This window comes from Mesocricetus auratus, unplaced genomic scaffold, assembly GCF_017639785.1.
Source record: "Mesocricetus auratus isolate SY011 unplaced genomic scaffold, BCM_Maur_2.0 Super-Scaffold_100018, whole genome shotgun sequence".
NCBI lineage: Eukaryota > Metazoa > Chordata > Mammalia > Rodentia > Cricetidae > Mesocricetus > Mesocricetus auratus.
The window spans coordinates 45,867,418-45,880,281 of record NW_024429199.1 but is presented as its reverse complement, the minus strand read 5'-3'; the positions used below and the strand labels follow the sequence as shown (position 1 = coordinate 45,880,281).

At 39.7% G+C, this 12,864-nt stretch overlaps 1 protein-coding gene and 1 long non-coding RNA gene across 3 annotated transcripts in view; one reads left to right on the top strand and one right to left on the bottom strand.

Annotated features, from left to right (window-relative positions):
- Pacrg (parkin coregulated) overlaps positions 1 to 12,864 on the bottom strand; it is a 414,782-nt gene that overhangs the window by 347,678 nt on the left and 54,240 nt on the right. The window contains exon 2 of the mRNA XM_040758179.1: positions 4,380 to 4,514. Coding sequence (XP_040614113.1) covers positions 4,380 to 4,514 — 135 coding nt within the window. The remainder of the gene's footprint in view (positions 1 to 4,379; positions 4,515 to 12,864) is intronic.
- LOC121144452 overlaps positions 1 to 12,864 on the top strand; it is a 41,598-nt gene that overhangs the window by 19,107 nt on the left and 9,627 nt on the right. The window contains exon 2 of one of the 2 annotated variants that reach the window (XR_005881806.1): positions 8,433 to 8,577. This is a non-coding gene — a long non-coding RNA (uncharacterized LOC121144452). Of the gene's footprint in view, positions 1 to 8,427; positions 8,578 to 12,864 lie in introns of both variants that reach the window. The other variant, XR_005881805.1, reaches the window with a different exon arrangement.

Genomic DNA, 12,864 nt, shown 5'->3' with positions numbered 1-12,864 from the left:
CGACTAAAGTATAAATCAAGACCGAAGAAATGAGTGATTCTGCCAATGGTAAATAAATGAGGTGGCACCGTGATACGGTTTGACTTACTTCAAAATGAAATAGTATTTTTGGATAATGAGTGATCATGGGTTGGGGTTGCTTTTAATTGTAGGAAAACCAGCACACAATTTACTAATGCTACGTTAAGTAACTGCTTTTCCTGCTAGGAAATTATCAGTTACGTCAATGAGAACAGTCATACTGATGGGGCTTACACAGTCTATGAATACAACACTGCTGAGAATGAAGAGGATTAGGGAAAAAGAAGAGACACCAGTGGGGAAACACGAAAGGGGCTGTCACTCAGCACAGAATAGGAGGTGTGCAAGCCACGTCACCGGTCCCTTTAAAGACCAATCGAACCATCTTAATTTTTGTGCACAGCAGTTCCTGACTTAGATGTTCAAGGCAGACATTTGTTTTCAGTCATTTAGAAAGAGAGACTAGCTGTTGCTGTTATTTTGAAAGTGAGATAAAAAAGGATCAATAACCATTGGGAAGGTGTGTGCATAATCTAAGGAGGGTGCTTATGATACATGCTCATCACTCCTGTAACTACCACTATATTTCGGAACCACAAAATACTGTTCACTTCCCCATAATTCCTTCTACAATCCAAGCATCAATATCTGGGTCTATTCCTCTCCAGCACAGGCTGCCTTCATGTCTTTAATTCTCCTTGGAGCAGCATAGGTGGACAGGTCGTGTTTTGCTCTTTTAAGGTTTCTCTAACAGTTCTTCTGTCTTGAGAAAGTCCACATGGAACCTTTAGGTAGAGCCCAACCCATCCCACTCCAAGCACTGTCCTTATGATTCATATTATATTGGTACAAGTAACTGAAGGAAGGAAATCACAGTGATAAAACTCAAATACAAGTTTTAAATTTCTATTGTCCGTGCTAGCATCTGAATTGTACCTTATCTAGACCACCTGGCTCTTTTCCATTTCTGTACTTACAATGTTTATATTGAAAATGTCAGCCACAAAATAAAGAGTCCCATTTCCTGATCACTAACAGCATCAAGAAAATTGTAGAAAAAGTTATCACCATGCTTTGGCATGGCTCCAATGACTGGTAAGAAGAGTTGCCTAGACAAAAATTTTTTAAAAATGCTTAGTTACAAATTTAAAAAGGATTCCAGAGTTTGGCTAGGAACTTTTATATTCTAGACCAGATCCGGCCATCTTTCAGAATACTATGTATGTATGTATACATATATGCTATATATATTTCATACAGTTTCTTTCATGTTTGTCAAGAAATGTACACAAAATCACACAGTTACACCCTGCCTTTTGATCCTCAGTGGTGATTTTACATGGCCATCATCTTTCCGAGGAGCAGAGCCAGCTTTTCTGTCTCACAGCCGGGTCTTAACCTAGAGTTCTCCAGCTGAATGCGGTAACCATGTGGTTACTTAAATCAAAATTAATTAAAAGGAAATAAAATTAAAAATTCAGTCTCTCAGTCTCGGTGGGCATATTTCTGCAGCTGAATGGCCACATACGGCCAGTTGTACCTCAGCAGAGTACAAATGTGCAGTGCTCCCACAGCCACGGATAGTTATGTTGGACACTCGTCTCCAGGGATTGATTCTGTGAGGAATGGACTCAAGTGCACAGCAGAGGCTTCCAGCCTGCCATATTGTTTTGGACTGTGGAATGAAGGAGCATTTCCCTGGATGCCAGGCTATTCCATGCGGTCAGGATGAGGACTGACCGGGGAGGGGAGCTTGCCTAGCGTAGCGAGTTTCTAGCCTCTGACTGCACTAATTTATGAGGGGACTGCACAGCTGCCTTTGCCTTTTCAAGGCTTGCTCAGCTAATCTTGAACAAGGAGAAGGGGATTTGACGACTTGGGCGGACATCCCTGTACCTTGACAGAGTGGAACCGCCGGGCTGAATGAGGGAATGGCCTTTAGTGCAGCTTATTGGCAGGGAGGACTGAGTATTGCAAGCCAAGGGGACTCTTGAAATGTTTGCTACTTAATTGTACATACTCTCGGGGCACTCAGAAATGCCCTTGGGGTCCCCAACTGTCTCAAGGAGTATTGAGAAAGGCCTGCTGCTTCTTGGGGAAATTTTGTCCCTGGACAGTCTGCGGTGAGAAAGGTGTTACTGTTCAAGAGTGAGCATTTGGTCCCTGGGGACCTGTTTTCTGTCCACATACAGAGACATAAAGTGCAAGGCCTGGAGTTTCGTCTCTTCCTTTAGGGATGGTACACTAAGTACCTGCCCTGCTCCTGTCCACAGGAAACACATCAGAAATAACTATGAACACTGTGAGTATCTACAAGCTTCTGTCTCATACACATCACTTATATACATATACACTTATATACATCAGTGTCTTATTTCGATGTCACAGTCATGCTGTAATACAGCAATAAAGTCCTGAATGACAGACAGCCACAGATTCTAGGGTGAGACATTTCTCCAAACTTATATATGGTTGGTGCTGGTAAACAGATTGTTTCTTTCTCTTTTTTTTTAATTGGTTATTGCTTTTTGGCCTACTCAATCAGTTATATAATCGATAATAATCCCAACAAATTTATTTGAGAAAGGAAGGCAGCACTTATACCTATTGAAGGTTGGATTCTTAAGCACAAAGTAAAAATGTTACCTCCTTATTAGTTATTTCTTAAAATTTATTTTCAAGGTAATTTTCCCTAACCTCTTGATACCTCCAAATGTACACTGCTGGATGAGATCAAAATAACTCTGCATTACAAATTTCTATGAATGTAATTTATGTATAGGTTGCAATTATTTAAAATACCCTAAACCGTTTGCTTATAAACTATTAGAATATCTTAACAGCATAGTCAAGATTTTGAGAAACTTCCTGTTTCTTTGTATGAACCAGATCATAGACAATCAAACAGAAAGTCCATGTGCTGAATCATATACAAATGGCCCCAAACCCATGGTGTATGTTGGGAATGCAGACTCAGGCTGAGACTAACATATCCATAGTAGGCACACTGGCTAGACTTCTTGCTTGACAAGCCCCCCACACTCACAAAGCACATCCCCATTTTGTTGGGGGAGGGGAAATAAGGCTCCCCACCCTCCCTCACTAAAAGCTCACAGTAAAGCTTAATAATAAAGACACCGCTGCCATGGTTTCATTTTTGTCATTGGTAACAACATCTAAGTTCAGATCACTGCTCAAAATCTAGAAATGCTTGCTAACAATAGAAAACTGATTTTGAAGACACACTGGATAAAATACACACAGTCGTCTCTGCCTTCCTGTGTGTGTGGGAAAACGTTAAGTTTAATGCACCTTCACCAGCTATTTGCCTGGTCAATTCTTTAATTCAACCATTTTGGGGTTTCGTGTTAATGTATCTGTTCCTGACTATAGACAGTGCCCTCATCCGCCCCCAGACAGAGACACGGACACTGACTTCTTCAGCTCCTGTGTTAGTTGCCTGCCACAACTGAGCATGTTTGGCCGAACCTTTGGTCTTCCTTAACCTGCTGTGATGCTCCTACTCCTGCAGCAGCTTTGCTGTTTTTAGGGGGAGAGGCCCTTTCAGCTGATAAATATCACCCAAAGCAGAGTTGTTCATAACAAAAATAATTAAATAGCACACTTGGTTACAGAGAGCATCCATTCCTCAAATTAAATGTAAAAGCCTTCTCCCATTAGACTGACTTGTTTTCACAAGGCACATCGTCAAGCCTTTGTTGAAAAGACGCACGGCCACATTAAGATGGCGTCATTAGGCAATACATTTATTTTGAAGCCAATTAACCTTTTGTCGGGAAAGTGTCCGTTGCTGTAATGGCTTGGCTGGCCGAGGTCAGCCTCTAACAGGCACAGATGACAGCCTCGTCCCAGCTCATGGTAGCGCTGAACCTGGATAGAGCCGCCACCTTCTTGTGTATTCCACTCTGCATTCCCAGGGAGCGCACAGCCCTGACCTATCCATTTAGGTAATTAAAGCTTCCATTTGGAAGTGTCCTGCAGGAAGGTGAAATCTGGGGGAGATAAATGGCTGTTGCTCTCCGCATCCAGCCGCCAGGTCCATCATTTGATGGACTGCTGGAAACAGGCCGGGTTGCCAGGCTCTCATAAAAATAGAGATGAATTGGGCTGCAGAGAATTCTCTAAGGCAAAGCAACTCTGTCATTTTCTTCTTGGAGGGCTATAATTTAATTGTTAGTCAAGGTGGACAGCTGACACAGGGGCCCTAAGAGCTTGCCCACCACCACTCCTTTGCTGAGAAATTACCCCCGTTTATTTACTTAGCAGCCAAGCTTGTTTGGCATTGGGGTGTCACTCCGGAAAGCGCAGCTGGCTGTCACAGCTGTGCCCAGGCTTACCTTCCAGGCAATTTTGTTTCCTTTCGAGTCATGCTCAAGGGCAATTGGGAAATCTCCACGCTCATAAAATTTTCGGAATGCCGTGGGCTTGGTTGGCCTTTCTTTAAATGCCCCTGCTGCTGGAGGGCCTCGCACCTTGAAGGAGGGAAAAATACTCTTTAGCTTTTAAAACAGGCTTAAAACAGTATTAACAATAACAAACTTCGCATAAAGTATGCTTGAAATAAAGTCCAAACTGCCTAACCAGGGACAACAGAAATCTCCCGGTTAACACCAACCTATTGGGGGGAAAAGGGAAACCAGACTTTAAAGAACACACACTGGAGTTGAGAGTGTTAGAAGTGGTTACATTTCTAATAATTGTGACACTCAGGTCTGACATATGTTGTTGGAGGATCATGACACAATAAATGTAAAGTATTTCCTTTAAAGTCTCTGTCTCATTCCGTGTGTAAAAAATGATGGCCTATGTTATAAATATTAACAACAAGACTATAGACTATGATATAAAATGAATTGTACGTTAGGGATTTTATAAAGAAGAAAGGTGACCTATTATGTATGCATATAGGATGCATTTGCAATTCACCAGGAAACAATATTAGAATAAATTGTGTGAGAAAGTCTCTTCCCAAACTTCATTCTTCATTAAAAAGAAATCACTTTCTGTAGAATTATTCATGCTGAGTGTTATCTTTTAAATCCTCATAATGTATATCCGAACTAACCCACTAAGTTATAAAATTGAATGCTAAATAACCTATTTATAAAATTGCAGCCTACTGAATTATTACAGTACAGACAGACAAAACATGCTCATCTTTCTTACTTGCTACAAAAAGGTAACTACCAGTTATTTCATGTACTACTTTTAAAGAATCACAATTTTTCCCTAGCAGTAAGGACAAATTGGCAAATAAGCTTAATTTTATGTTAAATTAATTTATAATGTTACTGTTAAAACTTCAATTTTAAGACATATATTAACATCTATAACAATTTGATACAGTACATATAAAATCTAGGACGGATACTATGTCTCTAGTCCATATATACAAGTCAGTATTTGAAATCGTGGAGTATTAAGGAATAGGAATTTAACAGAATACTGAAATGGAGGACCTGGCCCTTGGTAGAGTTTAGGAGGCAGCTACATTGTAGAGATTTCTGAGCCATGAGCTGGACACAGAAGAGACTGTTTTCTGTCTCACTGGAACTGCATAGCTGAGACCCCTGAGCAGAGATGCTGTACGAGTATTGAATTTGGTGAGTTGATTGAGGACTACCTTTCTTTCTTTCTGTCTGTCTGTCTGTCTGTCTTTCTTTCTTTTCTCTCTCTTTCTTTTTGCCAAAACTTTACTTAAAAGAAAAAGAAAAGTTTATCATGTCCCAACATGACATCATTTTAACACCATCAGAAAAAGTGATAGACTAAAATCTAAAAAGAGAAAACTTGGCCAAAGCAAGGTGTCATGAAAGCACAAACACACATTTATTGGGAGTGACAGTGTTGTGGTGCCCGGGAATTGTTAGAGTGTATAGATGTGTTCACTATTACCGGAACCTTTGGACAAGTGGGCAGCATGAGTCTCATTTACTTTATTTCTCTTATTTGACTTTTTCTTGACATAACTGTTGATCCCCATGCTCTTGGAGGAAATATTACATAAGCCTCATGTATTCTTCATGTAGTTTCCCATTTCACAAATAGGAATTTTTTTCTACATTATTTGTATGTTTAAGTGATCTTCTTTTGTTATTTTGATAATGAAGGTTTGAGATTTGGGAAATGTAATTTCTGTTTCCTTACGTTGCCCAGCTATTTAAATCATGTTTCCTATTGGGTGAATTATGGTGGATCATATTTTTGAGGGATTTGCCCATTTCAAGTAGATTATGAAAATGATCTGCTAGCATGTGTCTCATGCCTATGGGATATGTAATGACATCCATAGTTCACTTCTGATACTTGGCAATTTGCATCTCTTTTGTTGTCAGTATATAGATGTTTACTGTCTCTCTATGGAGACTCATTTTTTTGCCTCAATGTTTACTCTATAGTTTGTGTTTTCACTTTAATTTGTGTTTATTTCTGTTTTTCCTACTTGATTTGCAATTATCTTTCTGGTTCTTTTTTTTATGGAAGCTTAGACGATGGATTGGAGATTTACCCTCTTTTTCAATGTTGGTACACATTTCTCCGACTTTCCTAGCACTTTAGTGAGAACTTTCAGGTCTGTTAGGTAACATGATTTTCACAGTCCAGTGATGGTCCCAGACTCCTGTGTATTATCTAGATGTATTTGGACGACTTTTAAGTTTGTTGAGGTTTGCTTTATGATGCACAGCATCAACATCTTATATCTTTACATGTTCTCTTACTAGCTATTCATAATTTCCTAGATTGCGGTGATATATTATAATTTATTAAAGCTCGCCTGAGGGTACAGAAAGCAAAGCCAGCCACAAGCTATAGGGGTCAAGAAGTGGCAATACACACCTTTAATCCCAGCAGCCACACTAGTTAGCTATAGAGGCTGAGCAGTGGTGACACACACCTTTAATCCCAGGACTCAGGACTAAGAGGTAGATGGACGTCTGTTGGCTCAAGGCCACACTGGCTACATGGCATTGATCCAGTCCTAAAAGAAACAGCCCACACAAAGGTGATCTCAGCACTTGGGATCACAGGCCTTTAATCCCAGCACTCGGGAGGTGGGGACAGGAGTGACATGGCTGGGCAGAGAGAGGAATATAAAGCAGGAGGAGACAGGGAATGAGAGCTTTCAACTCTGAGGATTTGTGGAGACAGGATTGCTATTTCAACTGGGAAGAGGTAAGATCTACTGGCTTGGCTGCTTTGCTTCTCTGATCATCAGCTTGAAGATTGAATCCCAATATCAGTCTCTGGGTCTTTCATTTGTCATGTTACATTAGATTTCTCTTTCTACATGCTTAAGAGCCACACCAGAGACTTTTATGATCTCTTTTTCAACTGCCAAACATAATTTTCCATTCTCGAGATGGAAAGTTGGAGACAACGCTCTTCCAAGAAAAGCCTACAACCCGGGCTGTTGGGCATGGATTATTTTCTTCCAGACAACCCCACTTCCTCTCAACCTTGGTGCTTAAGCTATCCTTTGTACTTACATCTCATCGTGTCCTTCCGCCCACATGTCCCAATTCTTTCCTTCATGCTTCCTTTCAGTTAGAGAACTCTCTTGGACATTCTTTCAGGATAGAAATGCTGAGAACACACTCTCTTAGTTTTCAGTCATCTGAGAATGACCTGGTTTCTACATTCACAAACATTATTTCAGCAGGTTACAGCATTTGCAACGCACAGCTCTTTCTTTTAGACCTTGAGAAACAGCTCTGCTTCCGCTGCCCCTGTGGCTGCTGGAGACAAGTTCATTGTCCTTCAGAATGTCTAACTGTTTCCTAAGTGCCCCACTGCTGATTCCTGGTCTTTAGCTTTCAGAACTTCCGGCTACACCTTGGTTTGCATTACCTGTTAGAAAATTTCAGCTCTATGAATCTGTAGATTATTGTTCTCTCAATAACTTTGGAAGGTTTGTATAGGATGCCTTTTCAGACATGACCCTTTTTTCTCTCTTTTATATTCTGAAGACACAGGTCTGTGCATTTTTATTGTTCATCAAGGCCGGCATCACTGTTGCTCACGTTGGATGATTTCTGCCACTTAATTTTGTGCTTGTAGATTCTTCCCCTTGTTCTTTCTACTTTGCTCGTGAACCCATCTCTTTTTAATTTTTTGGTTGGGACTTTCTATGTTTCTATTCTTTTCATTTCACCAAAGCATTCTCAGCAATGGGTGGGTAATTTTTAAAAAACAACACATATCTAACTTTTCTGTTGATTCAACAGTGATATTTATCGATTGCATATTTCCTTTCACCTTGAGGTCTTGCCGAGTTTGGGTGTGATATAAACATTTAGCAACTTTACATAATGAAACTGAATTTCTTTTCTTCTCCTCTCTTCTATTTCTTCCCCTTCTGACACCCACACCCCTCTTGCATACTAGTGCAGTGTGGCTACTTTCATCCTGGAGAGGAGAGAGGCTCTTGAAACTCATAAAATTACAAGAACTCAAGAATGTGAGAAGACTCAGGAAGTCCCGCCCCAATTTATACTTAACACAAGCCATAAACAGCCGCCAGAGGAGGAGCTTTTGGTGAGTTGTCTCCCGTGTGGGGGTGGGCTTTTCTTTGATGCAGCTGCCTTTAAGTTCTCCCTTGCTCCTATATACAACTTTTAATGAATTCAATGGTCCACAAAGCCAGACATAGGCAGAATTGTTTCTTTTTTTCTGTTGTCAGTGTCCTGTGAGCAGTGAACAGACATTTGCATATGTGTACCCTTGAAAAGTCACACAACAGCTAGACAAGTACTCTACTACCGAACTATAGCCCCGACCTGAAAAGAGTGTATTTTAAGCCTTTTTTAAAACTGTCTCTGCAGGGGTGTGGTATAGAGTTCATTATTTATAAACTGGGGTCAGAGGAAAGGACTTCCTATTTGTACTAAGAAAGGGAGTGGGCTCTGGTGTCCATGAAGCCCATCATAGCTCCCTGACTTGGGAGTAAGTGGTGCTCCATTCCCAGCACCATACATAGTGGGCTGGCCTCACTCCCACTGGACAGTACGGTAATGTCTGCCTCTCCACTGGGGTTTTAATTTTTGTGGAAGTTAACTGTTTGTGCAGTAAGGTTATCTTCATTTGTTTGGAATCATCTTTGCTTTCAATCACTTTTCCCCTTTGATTTGTATTTATTTTATTTTATTTTATTTTATTTTTTGGTTTTTCCGAGACAGGGTTTCTCTGTATTGTTTTGGAGGCTGTTGGTCCAGCCTGGCCTTGAACTCACAGACATCCGCCTGCCTCTGCCTCCCGAGTGCTGGGATTAAAGGCTTGTGTTTATTTTAAAATAATTTCCTTTTCCCCTTTTGTCTCTTCTACTAAACATACCGCAATCTTTTTGATTCTGAACTCAAATTCTAACTGTTCAAATATTTGAAGGAATGAACACATTTAACTCTAAGGAAGCCTAGAAGGCTTTTTATAAATTGATACAGACAACTTACAGTTCTTCCTTCCCACAAATTTCCATGTACTCCCCACAGGAATGACCCATGCCTGAGGGTCCATGGAAGGTCTATGTTTGAAGAGGATTTTACAAGTAACCTGTGTTAATATGCAATCATTCAACAATAGGAGACATTTCCTTCAGTATCTGTCATCTTCTGGCTTCATTTTACTACTGTTCACTTATTTTGACTTTTAAAAGCATTTTAACTTTTTCATTTCTGCTATGAACATTTCAAATGAATTCTTGTTATCTTAAAATTGAAGTTTATAAAAACAAATAGAACATTTTAATTAGATCTCCTAGTGCAGTAGATGGATGCTCTCACTATATTCTTAGATAATACTTTTTTTTAAAACAGATATTCTTTCTCTGTCTCTGTCTCTCTGTCTGTCTCTCTCTTTCTCTCTCTATACATCCTTTATGAAGAAACATAGTATATTTTATAACCTACATGCATTCCATCCCAAATAGTTCTCAGTGCCTAGTCAACACCAGGTAAAAAGGTATGGCTCTGGAAAGAGAACGCTGGTATTATTACCAGAGACCACACAGAAGATGAATGCTGGACTAAGCCACTTCCAAAGCATATAAAAATATTGTTAACAATTCTTAGGTAAGTTCTATGTTTGTGAAAGAGGAAATACTGTAAATTTTATTTTATGTCTTAAGATTTCTACTCTGATTTATTATAAATAAAATAAGGCAAACAAGGACCCATAAATCAAACTAGCTGTGGGAAAATGCAATTAAGATTGCCCGAATGGTGGGGACAATCTGTAAACCAATTAGGAAGAGTGGATGTCACAGCAGAATGCTTTTAATAAAAGCTAATGCACTTGGGAAGCAAGATATTGAATGCAGTTTGAAATGACTTCAGATGACAGAGTACTTTATATGCCTGCATTTATTGAATGTTCTGTAATGGATTTAGGGCTTAGATCACTGTATCTGTCATAGGGCCACAAAAGCAATAATAATAAGTAGGAAGGAATTTAAGACTCTCTCAAACTCTCCATCATAAAATTTGAAATTTTCCTTTTCATTATTTTTATTCTTAAGCATAAAGCAGAGCTATAAAAAGAAAGGACTTTTATTCCAAATGGAAAGTTGACAGTGGATAATTCAAATTAGTCCATTTAGCTAACTCACTAAAACACTGATGCCAGGAGATGGCAAAGATCCTAATTCCCAGTTGCATAAGCTGCAAGCTGTAATCATGATACACTGTAGCACAGTTGTTGTCCAGCAGGTAGTCATCTCTGCAGAGTTTCTGAGTTCCTGCTGGACTGTGAGCACTGGACTGTGATGTGTGCAGCCAGCATCCTGAGTCTATTCTGATTCAGAATTGCTGTAATTCAGTTTCTGCCCAGTTTGCTCACTGTAATTGTTTTTGCTCACCCAAAATTCTGAAATGTCTAAGGTCACCAAATGAACAAATAAAGTAAATGCCAACAGAATTAAGATGATAAGCAAATTGAATAGTGGGAGAATGCGGAGAAAGCACATAGCTTTCGACATAGCAAAAGTGAGCTCTGACTGTAGGGACATTGGTGAGCGAACCTTAGTAATGTAGCAATCAATAATGAAATAGTTCTTACAGAATAGTGTGTGTGTGTGTATCTACAGCAATATAGACGTAGACATACTATAGATTCCTTAAAAATCAGACATTGTAGGCAAGAGTCAGTAGCAGGAAAACTAGGCTTTTTCAGAAGATTCTTCTGTCAAGGTCTAAAAACAGAGATATAGAACAAGACAGTATTTATACATGATATTGTTTTCAAGAACGACTAAGATTCCCTATAGTCAGGAGAAGGTAGAATTGAGAAGTGCAGCTGGGGCATGATATGATGGAAGGTTTTCGTGAGGTTGGCATCTATAACAAAAATAAATGCCCTCATATATGCGCTGTTTAGCTAATATTACAGGCACATGTTTTCTATTTTTGTAAACTTTTTATTGTTTATTTGTAGACTTCATATCATGAAGCCCAGTCCCACCTATCTCCCCATTCCCTCAGTTCTACCCTCTGCCCTTGCAACCTCCCCCCTATAACAAAAGTTAAAAGTAAAACAAACAAACAAATAAAAAATTGTGCATGGAAGCTGTAGTGTGGCCCAATGAGTCACGCGGTACACCTGTTAGTCCTGCGTCTTAAATGCTCATTGCAGTGAGTCACTGGTCTGGTTCAAGGCTTCTGGCTTCTACCACTCAGCATATATTTTCAACACAACCTCATGAAATTGTTTCACATACAAAGAACTCAAAGAAGCGGGACAAGCAGACTGAGTCACACAGTTCAGTGACCAGCTGAAACAGGCAGCAAGCTCTCTGTGTCTAAACTACATGCACTCAGTTATGGTGCTGAATGTGGATTTCAGGGAAGATGCAGACTAGCCCCAGCAAGTGTGAAGTTTGTGGGGTTCCGGGGGATGGGAGGACTGTGGCTGACTGAGAATCAGAGGCAGAACTCAGGCTTAGGTCTCAACACTAAAAGGTCGCAGATAATCTGTATAAATCACGTATATAAAAACAAACTGAAGATACTGATATGAAAACTTCAGTTTTCATGGATAAGCAACTTTCCACCAGTGATTGGCAATTATATTTTAACTACCCACCCCCTTTTCCATTGTAATTATACTGTTAAGCACTTCTGGTGTATGTTTTCTGTGTTTTGTTTATTCTCTTAAGATACATTCCCCTATTTGAAATATAGGGTAGAGTTTATGTGCTTTGTGATTCTTGATATAATTATTCACTAATTAAATAGGAGAGTAGGTCACTCTACTGCTCAACTGACATTCTGTGATTAGCAAACAAGGAGCTTCACATTCTCATTTTAGTGTCAGTTTGCATACATATACTTGCAGACCTATATTCTGTTATTTTCCACACTGGTGCCAGTTTGCACAAGCTCTTCATGTTAGAGGATATTAAGCACCGGACTCTTGGTCAAAATTGCTTTCTTGCCATCTTTGCTTCCCATTTTATTTATTCAGCATCTAAAGGTTTTGAGACTTTACAGGAAAGTCCCTCTGTCTTTTTATTTGCTCTTGCTGCCTACAGTTTTGCTTTCTCTAGGTCATTCTTTTGTGTGCTACACAATGAATATTGAAGTAGACTAATTAAATTATATCTCTCTCATCTGCTTATGATCCATAAATTATTTCTTTCTTTTTTGTTGTTGGTTTTTTTTTGTTTGTTTTTCGAGACAGGGTTTCTCTGTGGCTTTGGAGGCTGTCCTGGAACTAGCTCTTGTAGACCAGGCTGGTCTTGAACTCACAAAGATCTACCTGCATCTGCCTTCTGAGTGCTGGGATTAAAGGCGTGCACCACCAACCTCCAGCCCATAAATGATTTCTTATTGA